This window comes from Malaclemys terrapin, chromosome 1 (assembly GCF_027887155.1).
Source record: "Malaclemys terrapin pileata isolate rMalTer1 chromosome 1, rMalTer1.hap1, whole genome shotgun sequence".
Taxonomy (NCBI): domain Eukaryota; kingdom Metazoa; phylum Chordata; order Testudines; family Emydidae; genus Malaclemys; species Malaclemys terrapin.
The window spans coordinates 346,049,445-346,067,699 of NC_071505.1; the positions used below are offsets into that span (position 1 = coordinate 346,049,445).

Genomic DNA, 18,255 nt, shown 5'->3' on the forward strand with positions numbered 1-18,255 from the left:
GGGGCTGCGATATTCCTGATGGCAGAACCTGCTGATTGCATCTCTTTCCTTGCAGCTCTGACCTCTGGACAGGATGGACACAAAGTACGAAATAGCAGAAGGGCCTGTAATTTATAGACCGTTTCTGTTGGTCTGTCACCCCCCATCTGGCCATGTGTCCCTCCTCCATCTCTGTCCTCCTCTTCAGGGTTCATCTCCCTGCTCTGTTTCCTCACAGCCTCCCTTCTCCCAAGAGGGTCTGTTCTCCCCACGTGATGGGGCGTCTCGTCTGACTCTGTGTGTTTGCGTGTGTGTCCCTCTATTTCTTCTCCCCATGCCTGGACGTGATGGGGCTGGAGCTGGAGTTGGATCTGAGTTCCCATCCCATGCAGGGGCTGAGTGTGTTTTGTAAGCAGCGCTGAAGGAGCTCTCCCCTGACATCTAGTGGTGAGCTGGGGAAGAGGACTTCAAGAGCCGACCTTGTTTCCATGGGCACCTCCACCCTGCCTAGGTGCTCAGCATGATGGGATTGCTTTGCTCAAATGATCACTTTTGGCTGGTGTTGGATCACAAGTCACGTTGTTATTGGGGCAGGGGTACTAAAGGGTTGTTATCCTTGTGTGACTCAAGGGCAGCAGAACTGGTTTGGCATAATAGAGTTCTATTTCTGTACGGCATGTGATCTAGTCCCACACAACATCCAATGGGGTGTTTGTAGTGGGGTCCTGTAGGGATCTCTTCTTGGCCAAGTAGCTTTCAATATGTTTATCAAAGAGCTGGAACAAAATATAAGCAGTCAGTTATACAGGTCAGAGTGATCTAGGTATTTGGTAAAGAGGGCTAATTTAATTAACAGGTATTTTGATACATCTAAAACAACGCAGAACAAAGGATGTAGCTCACACTTACAAGATAAGGGACTGGAATATAGAATAGGAGCAGGGATGTGGTACTACCTCTATATAAAGCATTGGCGAGACCATTACTGATACGGTGTCCAGTTCTGGTATACTCCTGATGGCCCAATCTAGCTATTCAGAATATCCATACACACGCCCTGCCCCTTGCTGGAATATGTCAGTTGCCATGGTAGCGGTCAGGCTTACCTCCATGCTGTTACTGATTAGCCCCCGTGCAATCCCAGTACAGCCAGTGAGCATATAAAATTGGACCTTTGATTTCACCAGTTAGAAATATCATCTTTTGAGCAAATTTGATATGAAAGTGACTGAGAGATAGAGACATGGGATGCCACAAACTGTGCTGTTACAGATTCACCTGGCCGAGACACAGATTTAATCCGTCCAGTGTATGAATGAAAATACTCCAACTTAGTTCATTTCTGAAAAGTCTTTTACTGAAGTCATCAAAAGTCGGTACAAAAAGTGCTAGCACGACAGGAATATAAGTAATTATTTATCTAACGTGCACCCATTTAAAGCTCTACCATTGTAAAACAAATCCTACCTGGAATAATACTGTGAGCTTACATTTTGATCTTCCAGTCAGTAATGTATAATCAAAGCTTGCCCAAGCAGGTACCAGCGACACTCCCCAATGTTTCTGGTCATAGGTGATCTGCACCCACTGGCAGCCAAGCTCCCCCCAGCCTGCCTCTTCCCCACCTCCTCCCCTGAGCGTGCTGCATCGCCGCTCCTCCACCTACCTCCCAGTGCTTCCTGCCTCCCTGACGCCTAACAGCTGTTTGGTGGTGCTTTCGACTTTCCGGGAGGGAGGGGAAGAACTGGGGATGCAGCACGCTCAGGGGAGGAGGTGGAGACTAGGCGGGGCAGGGATGGGGACTTGGGGGAAGAGGGTGGAATGGGGCTGGGGACTTTGGGGAAGTGGTGGAATGGGGCGGGGCGAGGGTGGTGCAGGGGCAGGAAGAGGCAGGGACGGGGCGGGGTCAGGGTCAGAGGGGGGACGTCAAGCACCACCCGGCAAAGGGGAAGTCGGCGCCTATGTTCCTGGTTGGAACGCTGTCAGCATAGCATAGCAGGACGGCTTTGGATCTGGCAAGTCCCATCACCATGATTTGTGTTAGAGAGAAAAAGTGAGTAACATGAATAGGACAGTTTAGAAACTGGCAAACAGCTTCAGAGCAGCAACGTGGACCAGGATGACGGATCCTCCAAACAGTGAAGAGCTCAGCTCACTGGGAAGGCCAGGCCTCTTCTGGTAGCTGTTAATAGGAAAAAGCAGATCAAAGAATTGATAGGAAATTATTTCACACTGACAGAGATTTCACCTGCTTCCTCCCTCCTCAGCCTGCTTGTTCCTTTGGTATGAATCACTGGTGAGCACGTTTCCCCCAAGACAGTCCCAGAGGTTCAGATTTGCAGCTTGTTGTCTGCTGCGTAAGTGTATTCCAGTTATGAGTAATAAAGACATGAGTCTGTGGAAACTGGCCACAAACACCAGTAGCACCATTTCTCTTGGGGTTTTTTATTGGCTTTAGGGGGAAATGTAGAGCTGGGCAGAGAAAGGCCATTTCATTTTGTGGAGGATTTTGATATTTCAAAATTTCATTTTGTTCTGATTTGAAATGAAAACCAAAAATTTTGAAATTCTCCACACAAGGGAAGGGAGCGTCAGCTCTGGGGCAGTGCACCAAGCAGGCTGTCCCGGGGTTGGGGGCACTGGAAGTCCTGGGGTCCATGATTCCTAGGCAGCCCTATTGTCAAATTCCAACAAGAAAATGTTTCATTGAGATTTCTCTGACCTGCTCTGGTAAAATAGTCCTGTTTAGTCCTTGAGAGGATGTAGTTCCACTGGGGATAGAATGTGTCTAGTTATGAGAGGAGGGATGTGGAGACACACTTGTGATGTTGCGTTAGGGGATGTGTGTTCAGATTATAGTTCAGGACACTGAAGATGACTCTTTAGTGCTCTAAGGACTAATTCTCCCCACATTTTCTTTTCTGAAATCAACTGCACTTAGAATTCATTGAGACCTGAAGATGCTCTGATACTAGTCATGAAGGACATATGAGAAATTGGATAAACAGACAGAACCTACAGTTAAACCCACTTATTTCTCAACTGGTTTCCTGTGACATGTTTGCCTGGTGGGGTTGCTCTTGGCTCTGCACTTCAATACAAAGGGCAAATCATTTTCAAAAATTGTAAAAAAAAAGATTCTTTCTTACCAGAATTGTAAACACATGATTGGTCCTTTTCTCCTACGGTACAAAACAGAGAGGGTCAATGAAATGGGATCTGTCCAGGTAGAATTTTCAACTTCTGTGACGTTATTGATATACTCTGGGACCATATAGATCATTGTTGCAACCAAGGTCCTATAGTGGCACCCAGATCTTGTGTAAAGGAGGTCAAATGGGGTGTCTAAGACAAGGTTATGGTTTACTGGTTATGATTATGCTGTCTATATGTATGTATCAATTTTGTAGTTGAAGTTAGGAATATTGGCTCTATACTATCTGCATTTCAAACTTAGGCTATGCTGCTGGGTGACATCCCAGACAACATGGTGTTAGCTCTGCCTAGCCTGCTTGATGACCCATTAAGGACCATCAGCTATACAATGGACCCATTGAGAGAAGGCAGATACGCCTTGTAACTCAGCAAAGTATGCAGGGACTGGCCCATGTGACTCCAGACTCCATTTTGCTGTAATTTTCCACGGTAAGAACAAAGGTGTTCTTACACCTGGAAAAGACTATATAAGGCTGATGCCTCATCTCCATCTTGTCTTCAATCCTGCTTCATACCTCTGGAGGAACTTTGCTACAAGCTGAAGCTTTGAACAAAGGACTGAGGACCCATCCCAGCGGGGGATGTATTCCAGAGACTTGATTTGAACCTGCAGTTTATTCCATCGCTGCTGCAAGCCTGAACCAAGAACTTTGCCATTACTGTATGTAATTGATTCCATTTAACCAATTCTAACTCTCATCTCTATCTTTTTCCTTTTATGAATAAACCTTTAGATTTTAGATTCTAAAGGATTGGCAACAGCGTGATTTGTGGGTAAGATCTGATTTGTATATTGACCTGGGTCTGGGGCTTGGTCCTTTGGGATCAGGAGAACCTTTTTCTTTTACTGGGGTATTGGTTTTCATAACCATTTTTCCCCATAACGAGTGGCACTGGTGGTAATACTGGGAAACTGGGGTGTCTAAGGAGATTGCTTGTGAGACTTGCGGTTAGCCAGGGGGTGAGACCGAAGTCCTCCTAGTCTGGCTGGTTGGTTTGCCTTAGAGGTGGAAAAAACCCCAGCCTTGGGCTGTAACTGCCCTATTTGAGCAATTTGTCCTGAGTTGGCGCTCTCAGTTGGGTTCCACCAGAACCGCATTGTCACAACTTCACTCTACTGTTTCCAAAGAAACATAGGAACTGTTGAATTGGATTCCACCAATGGGCTCCATCTAGTCTGGTATCCTGTCCCTGATTGAGGTGAGACCCAGCTGCCTCAGGGGAAGCTGCAAGAAATCCCCAGTGAACAATTCTGGAATTACCAACACATAGGGGAAGTTTCTTCCCCACCCTGGCAGTTAGTGACTGCCTTATGTCATAGGCCTAAGGGATTATACTCCTTTTAAAAACAATTATTTTATTCTATGTAACATAACTGTGGAGATTCTCACTTTCTGTATAAATGGCTAATTCTTTTATTGAATTCTATTGAACTCTTGGCCTTATGGAAACCATGTGGCAATGAGTTCCACAAGTTAACCCTGCATTCTATAACAGGGCATTCCCTTTTACTAGTTAAAATTTGTTGCCTTCAGTTTATTCTTGTTTTATGAGAACAGGAAAATGGCACTCTCTAATTTGCCACTGTCTCATTTATTATTTTGTATATCTCCATCATGTTTCTTTTTATGTGTCTTTTCTGCTAATTAAACATCCCAATTTCACCTTTATAAATCTCTCCAGACCTCTCATCATTTTCAACACTTTTAGAACTAGGATAATCAGAACTGAACCTAGTATCCCAAGGAAGAGTGCCCCATTGATTCATATAATGGTGTTATAATATCTTCACATTATTCTCCATCCCATCATTCTTCATGTTTGCTAACATTTTGTTTGCTTTATAGACCTAGCAGCACATTGAACAGAGATTTTCATTGAGATTTGCACCGACTCTCCACAATGCTGGCCCGGTCTCTTTCTGAGTTGATACAGCTCATTAACAATCCAGTGAAATTATTCCTCACAATGTGCATTACCTTGAATGTGTGTCAGTGAATTTCACCTGATGTTGCGTTGCCCATTCACCCAACTCGGTTAGATCTCTGAAGTTCCTCACTGTCGTCCCTAGTCCTGACTGCCCCAAATAATGTGCCATCTGCACACTAGGCCACCCGACTCCTCCCTTTTCCACATTGTGACGCTTTTTACCTCGAGGGAGCATCCAGTACTCCCATGTTCATCCTTGTAAAATTATTAAGAACATAAGAATGGCCCTACTGGGTCACACCAAGGGTCCATCTAACTCAATATCCTGTCTTCCGACAGTGGCCAGTGCCAGGTGCCCCAGAGGGAATGAACAGAACAGGTCATCACCAAGTGATCCATCCCCTGTCGCTCATTCCCAGCTTCTGGCAAACAGAGGGTAGGGACACCATCCCTGCAAATCCTGACTAATAGCCATTGATGGACCTATCCTATATGAATTTATCTAGTTCTTTTTTGAACCCTGTTATGGTCTTGGCATTCACAACATCCTCTGGCAAGGAGTTCCACACATTGACTGTGCATTGTGTGAAGAAATACTGCCTTTTATTTCTTTTAAACCTGCTGCCGATTAATTTCATTGGGTGACCCCTAGTTCTTGTGTTATGAGAAGTAGTAAACAACACTTCCTTATCTACTTTCTCTATACCAGTCATGATTTTATAGACCTCAATCAAATCTCCCCTTAGCCGTCTCTTTTCCAAGATGAAAAGTCCCAGTCTTATTAACCTCTCCTTATACGGAAGCTGTTCCATACCCCTACTCATTTTTGTTGCCCTTGTCTGAATGTTTTCCAAGTCCAATATATCTTTTTTGAGATGGGGCGACCACATCTGCACACAGTATTCAAGATGTGAGCGTACCATGGATTTATATAGAGGCAACCATATAGATTGTGTGGTATCCAATGCAAAGTTTGTCATGTCGGGTGTCTTCGGAAGGCTCATGATGCACTGAGCATTGTTGTTATAGTGATGTTATAGTAATGTTATAGGTTATAATTTCAGGTATATAGTTATGAGGCTGAAAATGTATCCTTATGGCTTAAAGCAAGCCCAGGGAAAAACTCTCTAAAAGCAGAGGGACAGTTCACACCTCATCCAGGCATGTATGGGACCAGACCAGACCAGACTCACAGGAACAAAGGACACTGGCCTAGGCAGCAACAAAGGATCTGTTGGACTCTTGAGTGAGTCACCCCTCTTCCCTTGGTCAGTTTGGGACTGGGATGAGGTGATGCTCACCTGACTCTGAAGGGCGGGGGCAAAGACAAAAGGAAAGAAAGAACATGATAAAAGGGAGAAACATTTGCCCTGCTCTTCCTCCTCCACCTACAGACATCACCACCAAGCGACTGAAGCGCTGATCAAAGGGGAGAGCCTGGCTGAAGGGCAACCAGCCAGCCTGTGGTGAGAAGCCTCTAAGTTTGTAAGGGCACTGAAATGTTAAGATCAGCTTAGAATGCGTTTTGCTTTTATTTCATTTGACCAAATCTGACTTGTTGTGCTTTGACTTATAATCACTTATAATTTATCTTTGTAGTTAATAAATCTGTTTGTTTATTCTACCTGAAGCAGTGCGTTTGGTTTGAAATGTGTCAGAGACTCCTCTTGGGATAACAAGCCTGGTGCATATACATTTTTTTGTTAAATTGACAAACTCATATAAGCTTGCAGCGTCCAGCGGGCATAACTGGACACTGCAAGACGGAGGTTCCTAGGGTTGTGTCTGGGACCGGAGATATTGGCTAGTGTCATTCGGTTGCACAATCCAAGGAGCAGCTTACATGCCAGAGGCTGTGCGTGAACGGCCCAGGAGTGGGGGTTCTCACAGCAGAGCAGGGTAAGGCTGGCTCCCCGAGTCAAGGACTGGAGTGACCTAGCAGATCACCGGTCCAGATAGCACCAGGGGAACGTCACACACACCCTATAGATTTGCTGTGCCGTGTCTGAGGGGCCACAGCTGTTCTGTCAGGGCTCCTGTGGACTCTGTACGGGGCGTGTGTGTGTTGAAGACTCGCGGTGGTTTGGGGCCTTCACCTGCCTTTCTAGTGCTCCCATCGCCAGGGTGTCTAGGCACCTTCTCTTTCCTCAGTGAGCACCTGGGACCCAGTGTCCACCCACCCTAGCCCGAGGCCTCTCTAGCAGTAAGAGTCGTGGCAGCCTGTCTCCCACAACCCTGGTGGCAAGTCCCCAACTCAGCGTCCCTCTCATCAGCTCTCCCTGAAGTGGGGTTTTCAAATCTCCGCAGCAAATAGCCCCACCCAAATATTTCTCGTCTTCAGCCCAGTACTCACCGCCCAGATACGCGCAGTTAAAATGGCTGCAGGTCCGGTTTGTGCTCCGTAGGACAAAGCTGTTACTCCCTTGTCCTCGGGCCACATTGAATATCTCATGGACTGGGATTAGCACTTCTTCCTCCTCCTGAAAGTGTGAGAAGTTCCTGATCTCAGCACCAAAGCACGTGTGGATAGTGAACAATGTGGCATTGCCAAATTTCTTAGCTATTCCTATATCAAAAGACGAAGAGGCGAAGTATCCAAACCTAATGTGACCTGATCTCGTGTGCTGAAATCTGACAGAAACTCCCCGATACAACGTCATTTTGTACATCACATCACACCTCCCTCGTAAGAGCTGTAATGCTCTTGTCAAGTAATAATGAAAGGCTTTGAACTGGAAACTGGCCATGTAATGAACTCGAGATGTCCCATTCTCTCTCACTGCCTTATTCAACTCACTGTGAAAGTCATCGTCAGTATAGGCTATTATGGCTCGTCCATGCTCATCTTTAAAGCCTGTGGGCAGAGGAATCTTTTTCTTTACAAGTTCCCATTTTTGTTCTGAGTTTTCCCACACCCTGCTAAACACTGAGGGCATGAACTTTTCTTCCTTTAGCAGTTCAGGTGCAATTCCATCCATTTCTTCAGCACATTCTATATATTGGTCATCAAAAGCGTCATCCATCATGCTCAGCTCCACCTGGCATTTTGCCTGGGAGAATAAAAGAAACATACAATCACATTGGCATTTGTGTTACAATAGCACCTAGAGGTCACACCCAGGATCAGGGCCCCATTGTGCTCGGCCCTGTACAAACACACTAGGAATGGCCTCTGCCCTAGAAGCTTACCTCTAAAGAGACAAGGCAGAGGAAAGGGGGGAGAAAGGGATGGAACACACAAGCAGAATCCTCAGTGTGTTGTTTGGCAAATGTCCACATTGGTGCCTTGATTTTTGGGAGGGAGGAGCGGGGTGGAGCTGATGGATTTGTAGCTGCCCTGTAATAATGGATTAATACTGTCTGTTGCCCGGTTCCTGGGGAAAAGAAGCAGGGATGGATACAAGAGGTCTGGGAATGCAGGTGATCAGAAGGTCTGTGTCGGGTTTAAAGAGGAACACTCATTTAAGAGGGGAGAGGGAGTTGTTTGGGGGGGGCCAGGCTCCGGCGCAGGTCCTGCTGGGGTGCAGAGCCTGCCTACATTAGCCCAAGGGGATGGTAGCCCTTTAGGTAAGACCGATGTGAGTGTGGACTGTGGGTTGTTTTAAAAGTCTGTTTCTCTAAACAATTTGTTCTTACAGTAAAATGAACAACACTTTGTTTGGTATCAGCAGATACACCACTGGGCACCGACTCCCAAAGGGATGAGCCACAGGGACCTGAACTCAGCCGGAGCTGCTGGAAAGCATGATGGACTCACAGGTATCGCCGCTCTGGGCCCTGTCTGAGAGAGGGAGAATCACAGGATTCCTGCCCAGGAGGGTAAAGGCACAAGGCCTGACACCCGAAGGGCTGCACTCAGAGACCAGTGAGCCACGTACCCATGACAGAGGTGTTTTTAGTTTACTGGGCTGTGTCTAGATGTAGGGTTAGGAAGAAGGCAGGAAGGGATACATTAATAGGGAAGACAAAGCAGGGAGAACAAGGAACATAGAAGGAAGGGAGCTAGGAGAGACTGAGATCCCAATCCACTCCCACTGGGATATCTAAAATCACACCCATTTACCTCAGGGGGAGGCAGCGGGTTGCCATCTCCGTATGCCAGGCATGCACTGCATGCTACAGGGCTGGCGATGCCCGTGGGAAGGTTCCATCCAGGATCCAACCCCCGAATGCACATGGAGGGAGGCAACACCGTTGTGGTGGGTTGTATAAACCCCACACTGGTTAACCAGGGGTTGACAGGAGCCTGAGCCCCTTTAGGCTACTGGGTAGCACCTGGAGGGCATTACGCATAGGTGGTGATCAAACCCAGCTGGGGACGTTCCCTTGTGGGCTAAAGGCAGAGAGAGGCCTGGAGCCAGAACTGGAGGGCCCGGAGCCAGGAGGAGGCCTGGGAGGCTGGGGGCAGTGAAGACTGTGGCCGGAGGTGAGTTGCCTCGGGCCAGGAGGAAGCCGGCGGCAGTGTTGGTAAAGCCTAGGGGGTGTTTGAGGGGCGGCAGGGAGGGGGGGAAGACCTCGGCAGTCCCTCTCCTGGCAGTAAAGAGCAGAGAGACCTGAGGGGAACAGGGAGGCTCCTGCAGGGTGAGGAGGAAGCCTGAGCCAGGCAGAAATTAGTTTAATTTTGTCCTTTTTGTTTGGGATTGTGTTGGGGGATTCCCCGGGGGATCCCTGTGAGCCCGGCCCTGAAAGAAGGATGAGCTGGGAGAGGCTGTGCGGGCTGGGAAAAGCTGTGGTAGGAAGATATCCAGGGAGGCAGCAGCAAGGAGTCTGACGGAGCAGACCTTGGCTGCTGGTCAGATGGTCCCTGGACTGGAACCACTGTGGAAGTGGGTGTGGGGCCCTGATTAGACAAACACCTGTCCGGGCTGGTCTCGGTGCACTTGGTCCGGCCTCAGCACACAAGGCTGCACTAGATAACCTCTCGAGGTCCCTTCCAGCCCTGCATGTCTATGGGTATAAGGCAGTATGGCTGCCTGCATAGCCTTGAGCAGAAACACGAGAAAACACAAAGTGCTTCACTGGCAAAGCTCAAGAGTTTACCTGAGGGATTCCCAGCCAGGTCTGAAGACAGAAGTACGTCAAGGGGATCAGCAGAGGCCTCAGCATGGTTCCAACTTCCCCGGTGCGGCTGCAGGAGAATCCATCAGGAACGTCAGTGGAGATTTGGGGGGAAAGAACACATCAAACCCAAACATCCTCCCCATTGTTTCACTGTGTTCTGTTGTTCCACATTCAGTGACTGGGATTTCCCAGGCAGGAATTGTTATTTCACGGACAGCAGCCCAGCCGTAATGGAGGCGGGTTTGACCCTGAAATACAGTTCTCAGCTGGAGGGGTGGGGAGTAGTTGTGGGGAAATCCTGCTTTCACTTCCTAAAGGATTCTGGGGGGTGGAAATACTGTACCTAGTGCTGCTGTGTTTACTCAAAAGTGCTGTTCAAGTGTTGCACAATACACAGAATCCAACAGGCCGAACAGGTCTGTCAATCGTATCCTAGAACAGCGGTTTTCGAACTTTTGTACTGGTGACTCCTTTCACACAGCAAGCCTCTGTGTGCGACCCCCCCCCCTAAATTAAAAACACACTTTAAAAATACTTAACACCATTATAAATGCTGGAGGTGATGTAGGGTTTGGGGTGGAGGCTGACAGCTCGCGACCCCCCACGTCATAACCTCGCAACCACTTGAGGGGTCCCGATCCCCAGTTTGAGAACCCCTGTCCTAGAGAACGGGGCTAAAATAACAATATAACTGAATATTTCAGTGCCTCACCTATTTGCTGCAGACCATTTCTCCAGTTTGTCCAAATCATTTCGAATTTTAATCCTATCCTCCAAAGCGCTTGCAAACCCTCCCAGCTTGGTATCGTCCGCAAACTTTGTGTCCTCTCTATGCCATTATCTAAATCATTGATGAAGATATTGAACAGAACTGGACCCAGAACCAGTCCCTGTGGGACCCCATGTGTTATGCCCTTCCAGCATGACTGTGAACCACTGATAACTACTCTCTGGGAACAGTTTTCCAACCAGTTATGCACCCACCTTATAGTAGCTACATCTAGGTTGCATTTCCCTAGTTTGTTTATGAGAAGTTCATGTGAGACAGTATCAAAAGCTTTACTAAACTCAAGATATACCATGTCTACCACTTCCCCCGTTGAAACAATTTGTATTTGACAAATCCATGCTGACTGTTACTTATCACCTTCTTATCTTCTAGGTGTTTACAAATTGATTGCTTAATTAGTTGCTCCATTATCTTTCCGGGTACAGAAGTTAAGATGACTGGTCTGTAATTCCCTTGGTTGTCCTTATTCCCCTTTTTATAGATGGACACTATATTTGCCCTTTTCCAGTCCTCTGGAATCTCTCCCGTCTTCCACGACTTTTTGAAGATAATCGCTACTGTCTCAGATATCTCCTCAGTCAGCTCTTTGAGTATTCTAGGATGTATGTCATCAGGCCCTGGTGACTTGAAGACATCTAACTTGTCTAAGCAATTTTTGACTCGTTCTTTCCCTATTTTAGCCTCTGATCTTACCTCCTTTTCACGTGCATTCACTATGTTAGACATCCAATCGCTACTCACCTTTTTGGTGAAAACTGAAACAAAAAAGTCATTTAGCATTTCTTCCATTTCCACATTTTCTGTTGTTGTTCACCCCGCTCATTGAATAACAGGCCTGCCCTGTCATTGGTCTTTCCCTGGCTTCTAATATATTTGTAGAATGTTTTCTTTTTTACCCTTTATGTCTCTAGCTAGTTTAATCTTGTTTTGTGCCTTGGCCTTTATTTTGTCCCTAAAATGAGCAGCTGTAATAGCCTAGCAGTCTGGACAGTGTTACCACAGCAATGACATTCGACAGCACTTAACACATCATCCCGCAGATGTTTTTCTATGTGTTATTTATTTAAGGTGATACCTTGTAAATGTATTGAATAGAACCTTATGTGAGGGGGCTGCTGGTCCCTCACTGAAACTCAGAGGGAGGGTCAACTAAAAATCCCCACTTTCTCCTTGATTGAGAAAGGGTGGAAGAGAAATCAGGATCCTGAGGCTGGCAGTCCCCAGGGCCAATGGGAGAGGCCAACGCTCCAGGTCAGCCTGATTGACAGGGCAGGCAGGCCAATGAAGGAGTCAGGAGCCTGGGGACCGGTGTGAGCTGGGGCTGCCAAGGGCAGAGTAAAGGAGAGAGCCACAGTGCGGGTTCCCTGTTTCCTTTAACCTTTCCCATTTTCCCTTATTTCTCTTGCTGCTGTTGTTTAATAAATTGTATGTGGTCTGAACTTAATGACGTAATCAGTGGGTCAAGAAAGTCACTGGTGAGGAGAAAGCACCCTGGAGTGAGGCCACCCTAGACCCTGTCCTAAGTGAGTAGCGCAAGATTGGGCGTCGAACCCCAGTAATCCTAGCCTTGGGGTTAATGCACAGTTGCCAACTTTCACATGGTAAATAAGCACCCTGACTTTCAGAATAAGCCAAAAGTCAACCTAATCCTATTGAAAACAAGGGCAAAACAAGACAATCCCCAAAACCCCAACACGCTATGTGACGAGGGGTTTGCAGTCTGAGACAGACAAAGGCTGGTAGAGAAAGAAGTAAAGTGACTTGCCCAATGTGACACACACCAGGCCAATGACAGAGCTGGGACGAGACCCTAGATCACCTGGCTCTCAAACCGGTGCTTTACCTACCAGACCACAGCACCTCACAGGTACATTGGGGCTGGACAGATGTAGCTGTGGTGAGATCTGTATCATTGACTTTTTTTCCATTTATAACTTGTTATTAATTTTTCCAAATACAACAAATAGTCCAAACTACCAGATTCATCATAATACAGACAGTAAGTAAAGGCGGGTCAGGCCAAAGGGGTGAGGAAGCGACATATCTATCTTCAGCCTCTGCATTAATCACAGAGCTCTAAGAAGTCAGCACAAAGACTGCGGAATGCAGTCATTGGTTGGCTCCGAGGTCGGCCATATCACTGAGCCAGGCATTAACGTTTGGTGGGGATGGACTTTTCCATTTTTGCAAGATGAATGTTTCAGCGACCAAAGCAGATTTGTATCACTGGCTAAACCACAGACCAACCTGCTGTCTAGAGATGAATGTAGCACAAGTGTCTGTAATGAGGTTAATGAAGAGTAAGAATTTAAAGCTGTTACTAGACCTGACTTCCCCGAGTGGCTGCGATTCCCTGGCAGGCTGCTGACCCAAGCAAGAGATGGCTACAGACTAAATACTACAGCTGCAAATGTTTCTACCACAGGAAATGGCCTGTCTTTAGCTAAGAAACTTCCATGTTGACTTTCACTTTCAGAATTAATGGAATTGTTTTTAGCTATAAGAGGCTGAGCTAAATCTCACTGAAGCCAATGGAAAGACTCCCATTGATTTCAATGGGTTTGGATCGGGCCTACACAGACTCAAAAGGTTACTGTGATCTAGGGCCAGGGCTCCTGAGTATTCCCAATATCACCTATTTCCAAATATATCCACAAAACTACCTCCCGTTTTATCCTGTGAATCCTGTTGGAGATTTTTTTACCTCCCTGAACCAGATGTTAAAGCCAAGTAAAGACTCCAAACACTCTGGTATTTTAGGGGCAACAGCTTACTTGGAAACAACATGTAAGCGGGGGAATGGTCCCGCTATTGTGGGGAACTTTCCTGGCTTATACACCACCCCTGTGCTAGTGAAAGAATCTGAGTCTTCGCTCCCACTTACCCAGAGGCCTCCCTGCCCTTGAGGACTCCCCTTCCATTTTCTTGTGTGGCAGAGTCCTCGTAACCCCAACAAGGCTGGGCCCAGGATTCCATCCCCCCTCCTTCTGCTGCTCGCTCTCCACCACCCTCACTCATTTTCACCGGGCTGGGGCAGGGGGGTTGGGTTTTGGGAGGTAGGTGAGGGCTCTGGCTGGGGTTGCAGGCTCTAGGGTGGGGCTGGGGATGAGGGGTTTGGAGAGGGCTTCGGGCTGGGGCAGGGAGATTGGGGTGGGTGGGGGGTTAGGGACTCTGGGCTGGGGGTGCAGGCTCGAGGTGGGGCCAGAAATGAGGGGTTCAGAGTGCGGGAGAGGGCTCCATGCTGGGGCAGAGGGTTGGGGTGTGTGGCGGGGGTGAGAATTCCAGCTGGGGGTGTGGGCTCTGGGTTGGGGTTGGGGATGAGGGATTTGGGGTACAGGATGGGTCTGGGGCAGAGGATTTGGGTGCAAGGGGATGAGGGCCAATACCCGACCGTCAGAAGGTGCAGGTACCTGCCCCAATCAAGAAAAGTTATAAAAGGTTAAAGCAAAACTCCCCACCTAAATTATCCACTGTAGAAGCTGCTCAAACATGGGAGACACCGGTTCCTTTGAAAAAGGAAATCCCACATATAACTGTAAAGGAGGGAAAAAATCAACTTCTAAATCGGAACCGTCAGGATTGAGTCGTCATGTCTCTCCAATAGCAGTGTTTACAAATGTAAAAACACTAAATGCCATTGCAAACTAGGGAGAGCGAATAAAAAAAGGAGCTCCAGTTGTAGCACATGCAGCACATTGGGAAACAGCAGTAAAATTATTTTTTAGACAAAAAGAACTTGGTTGAGATTTGACAGGTAACTGTAGACAGAGCTTTGTGAAATGCCACCAGAATTTCAAGCAGGAGAAAGCTCAGTTAAGGACACTGTACGTCTGTTAGACCGGCACCCAGGACAGTCGGGGTCACCCTGGTAGCTGACATGGAACAGCAGGAAGGTGAGTCCCTGCCTAAATTTCACACTAAACTTTCAGCAGCTTGGATCCCTAATGAAATGCCTGGAAAGGAAACACCCTCGATGTATTGATTCGTTAGTTAACAATTCTTTGCCAGTGGTTCAGGATAGAGTAATAATGCATGTACACCCCAATATGCAAGCACCTGTGCTGATCACTCCCGATCCCAGCAACCCGTATCACTGAGGGTACATCTACACTACAGCAGGGAGTCAATTTAAGATACGCAAATTCAGCTACGTGAATAGCGTAGCTGAATTCGACGTATTACAGCCGACTTACCCCGTTGTGAGGACGGCGGCAAAATCGACTTCTGCCGCTTTTTGTCGGCGGCGCTTACTACCACCTCCGCTGGTGGAGTTAGAGCGCCGATTCGGGGATCGATTGTCGCGTCCCGACGGAACGCGATAAATCGATCCCCGAGAGGTCGATTTCTACCCGCCGATTCAGGCGGGTAGTATAGACCAGGCCTTAGAGGTCTCTGAGCACAATTGCACTTGCAACAATAGCTTCTAAAAGAAAGGCATGAACAAATGTAGCCCAGTAGCCTCTGCTCTAAAACAGCTGTTCTCATTGCGACCCCCTTCTGACAACAAAAATGACTACACAACCCCAGGAGGGAGGACCAAAGCCTCAGCCCGCCAGACACCCACTGCACTGGGGGAGTAGGGGGGACAAAGCCCAAACCCAAGCCTCACTACCCTGAGCAGGGAGGCCAAAGCCAAAGCACAAGGACTGTAGGCCCAGGCAGGGGGCCTATAACGTGAGCCCCGATGCCCAGGGCTAAAGCCCTCTGGCTTCAGCTTTGACCCCAGGAAGTGGGGCTCGGGCTTCGGCTTTGGCCCTGGGCGGTGGACTCGGGCTTTGGCCCTGGGCCCCAGCAAGTCTAAGACAGCCCTGGTGACCCCATTAAAACGGGTTCACAAACCACTTTGGGTCCTGACCCACAGTTTGAGAACCACTGCGCTAAGAGAATGAGCCTAGTGGAACTTAAATATTCCACTTGTTAAATATATATTTTTCACCAGCTGGACAACCGAGCATTTTGCATTTTAATTTATTTAAATCCAATAGCTCTACATTCCACACACATCCCTCTCCAGTTCTTGCTTTATATTCAAATTGAGGATGGACACGTGTCTAACGCTCAGCTAGTGCACTGGGCTTTGGTATTGCGTGACAAAGATATAACAGTGACCCCAGTATGGACCTTAGCTCCATTGCTGGATGCCCTGTTGTATTCTGGGAACCTTCATGTGTACCCAGAGGATGATTAAGGAAAAACCTTGACCCAGTTTTTCACATTAATACTTCCCAAAATAAAAATCTTCGAAGCATATTGCTCTTTCCTAGATCAATCCAACCATTACGATCAGGAAAAAAACAATATCTACTTATTATTGATCCATTCTCCAAATGGGTGGAAGCTTTTCCCCTTAAGCTTATTTAGATAAAAGCCAAGGAGAGAATGCTGGGGAAACTGGAGTTCAAGTTATGCTCCTATCATATGCTGTATAGAACATGATTTATGTACGCAATGAACTCGGCCACACTATATTATGAATAGACTCAGTTTCCTTTGTATAAAGAGTCAGAAACAAACAAACAAAAAAATAGAATTAAAGTTGTACTGAAAAAGAAATATGGCTCTGTAGCCCAATGGTTAGAGCACTCACCTGACAGATCCCAGTTCCACTCCTTTCTCCACCTCCATTGGGGGGAGGACTTGAACCAGGGGTCTCTTACATCCCAGGTGAGTACCCTAACCACTGGGCTAAAAGTTATGAGGAAAATGCTCATTCCCTCCCCTCCCACCCGCCCCAATTAGCTTTTTGTGTGAGTTTCTCTACAGGGGCTGATCTGGTAAGCAAGGTCCAAGCACGCTTACCATATCAGGTCCCACAGGTGAGTTAGGTGCAGGAACGCCTGTTTCCCCTTGGACATGAAATGCTCTGGCCTGGCATGGGCCTGCAGTGCACATGCTCAGAGGTAGAAACATAGGAGCCTGGGGAATTGGTTACTGCAGAAATGTAGGTGCCGAGTGAGTTTATGCGCCTACAGCGTTCACGGGCTGCTGAGCAGGGGCTCTATGAATCTGGGGTGGGGGCCTCATTCTGGGACTGAGATGCCTAAAGTGGCAGCTAGGTATGGATCGATATCAGCTGTCCTGGCAATCTCTGGGAAGAGATGAACAGCGTTCTGCTTGGGAGGCTCGCCTGATGTTATGAACAGATTGTCTGAGCAGTTGTGTCAACAGAGGATGGATCTTAACAATGAACAATCAGGGTTGTTTGCACTCTATGGAAATAGTTGTGGTCAATGTATGTTATGATGTAGATGTGAGCAAAATAAGCAGATTTTTTTTGTTTTCACTACACAGGGTTTTAAATATTTCTGTAGTTTCCCCGTCCCAAAAGCTTTTATAATTTTATAACAAATTAAAGCTCTAAAATCAACTCAACAGAAAATATTGGACTTTTCATTCTGTGCACCCCCAGATTCTACACAATTTGCATAACAAAAGTGCCTAGAGCTCCCAACCCAGATTGTGGCCCTGTTGTGCTAGGGGCTGTACATAGGGAGGCCGTGCCAATCCCCAAAAGCTTACAGTCTAGGGCAGACAAAGGCTGGTAGAAGAAAGCGAGGTACAGTGACTTGCCCATTGTCACACACAGCAGGCCAGGGGCAGAGCTGGGATGAAAGCCTTGGTCTCCTCATTCCCAGCCAGCTGCCTTATCCACTGGCCCACCCTCCCCCTCGGTTCCATAGGTACTGGACAGATGTAACTGCGGGCAGATTTGTATCATTGTCTAAACCACTATGCGACCTGTTGTCTAGAGATAAATGCAGCAGAAGTGTCTGTAATTAGGATAATGAAGAGTAAGAATTGAATGATGTTACAATACCTGACTTTCCCAAGTGTGTCTGAGTCCCTGGCAGGCTGCTGACCCGAGCAAGAGCTGGCTGCAGTTGTAGAACTTAATCTGCAGTGTTCATAACACGGGAAATAGTTTGACTTTATCTCCCTGCAGACTTTCACTTTCAGAATGAACTACGTTTTTTTTTTAGGAAATAGGAGTCTGAGCTAAATCCCACTGAAGCCAATGGAAAGACTCTCATTGATTGCAATGGGCGTTGGACCAGGCCTGTACAGAGTCAAACCGTTACCATGAGCTAGGGCCAGGGCTCCTGAGTATTCCCAATAACACCTGTTCCCAAACGTATCCACAAAACTACCCCCGTTTTATCCTCTGTGCTTCCTGTTCTAGCGTTCTTTACCTCCCTGTCCCAGATGTTAAAGCCAAGCAATTTTGCTACCTTGGCTCTACTGTTACAGCAATGTAGATCATTATGCTGAGCTTACTAGTA

At 47.3% G+C, this 18,255-nt stretch overlaps 1 protein-coding gene across 2 annotated transcripts; it reads right to left on the minus strand.

Annotated features, from left to right (window-relative positions):
* Positions 1–1,382: 1,382 nt before the first annotated feature.
* On the minus strand, positions 1,383–17,856 carry LOC128830177 (ecto-ADP-ribosyltransferase 5-like). 2 transcript variants are annotated; one of them, XM_054015949.1, is made up of 5 exons: positions 17,793–17,856; positions 10,165–10,252; positions 7,478–8,174; positions 3,129–3,161; positions 1,383–2,161 (listed from the first exon to the last, which is right to left on the minus strand). In XM_054015949.1, the coding sequence occupies exons 2-5, from the start codon at positions 10,228–10,230 to the stop codon at positions 2,127–2,129; spliced, it is 831 nt and encodes a 276-aa protein (XP_053871924.1). In that variant the 5' UTR covers positions 10,231–10,252; positions 17,793–17,856; the 3' UTR covers positions 1,383–2,126. The 2 variants fall into 2 exon arrangements, with proteins under 2 accessions (XP_053871924.1, XP_053871923.1); XM_054015948.1 differs by lacking the exon at positions 1,383–2,161 and having other exon boundaries at positions 3,073–3,161.
* Positions 17,857–18,255: the final 399 nt, after the last annotated feature.

What these genes read in the sequence shown, in the direction of transcription:
- LOC128830177 (XM_054015948.1), bottom strand. Translation starts at nt 10,230, where the DNA reads ATGCTGAGGCCTCTGCTGATCCCCTTGACGTACTTCTGTCTTCAGACC. An exon ending in CCTGGCTGGGAATCCCTCAG is followed by an intron (nt 8,175 to 10,164) that starts GTAAACTCTTGA and finishes TTATTCTCCCAG; the next exon opens with GCAAAATGCCAGGTGGAGCT. An exon ending in TAACTGCGCGTATCTGGGCG is followed by an intron (nt 3,162 to 7,477) that starts GTGAGTACTGGG and finishes TTTGTACCGTAG; the next exon opens with GAGAAAAGGACCAATCATGT.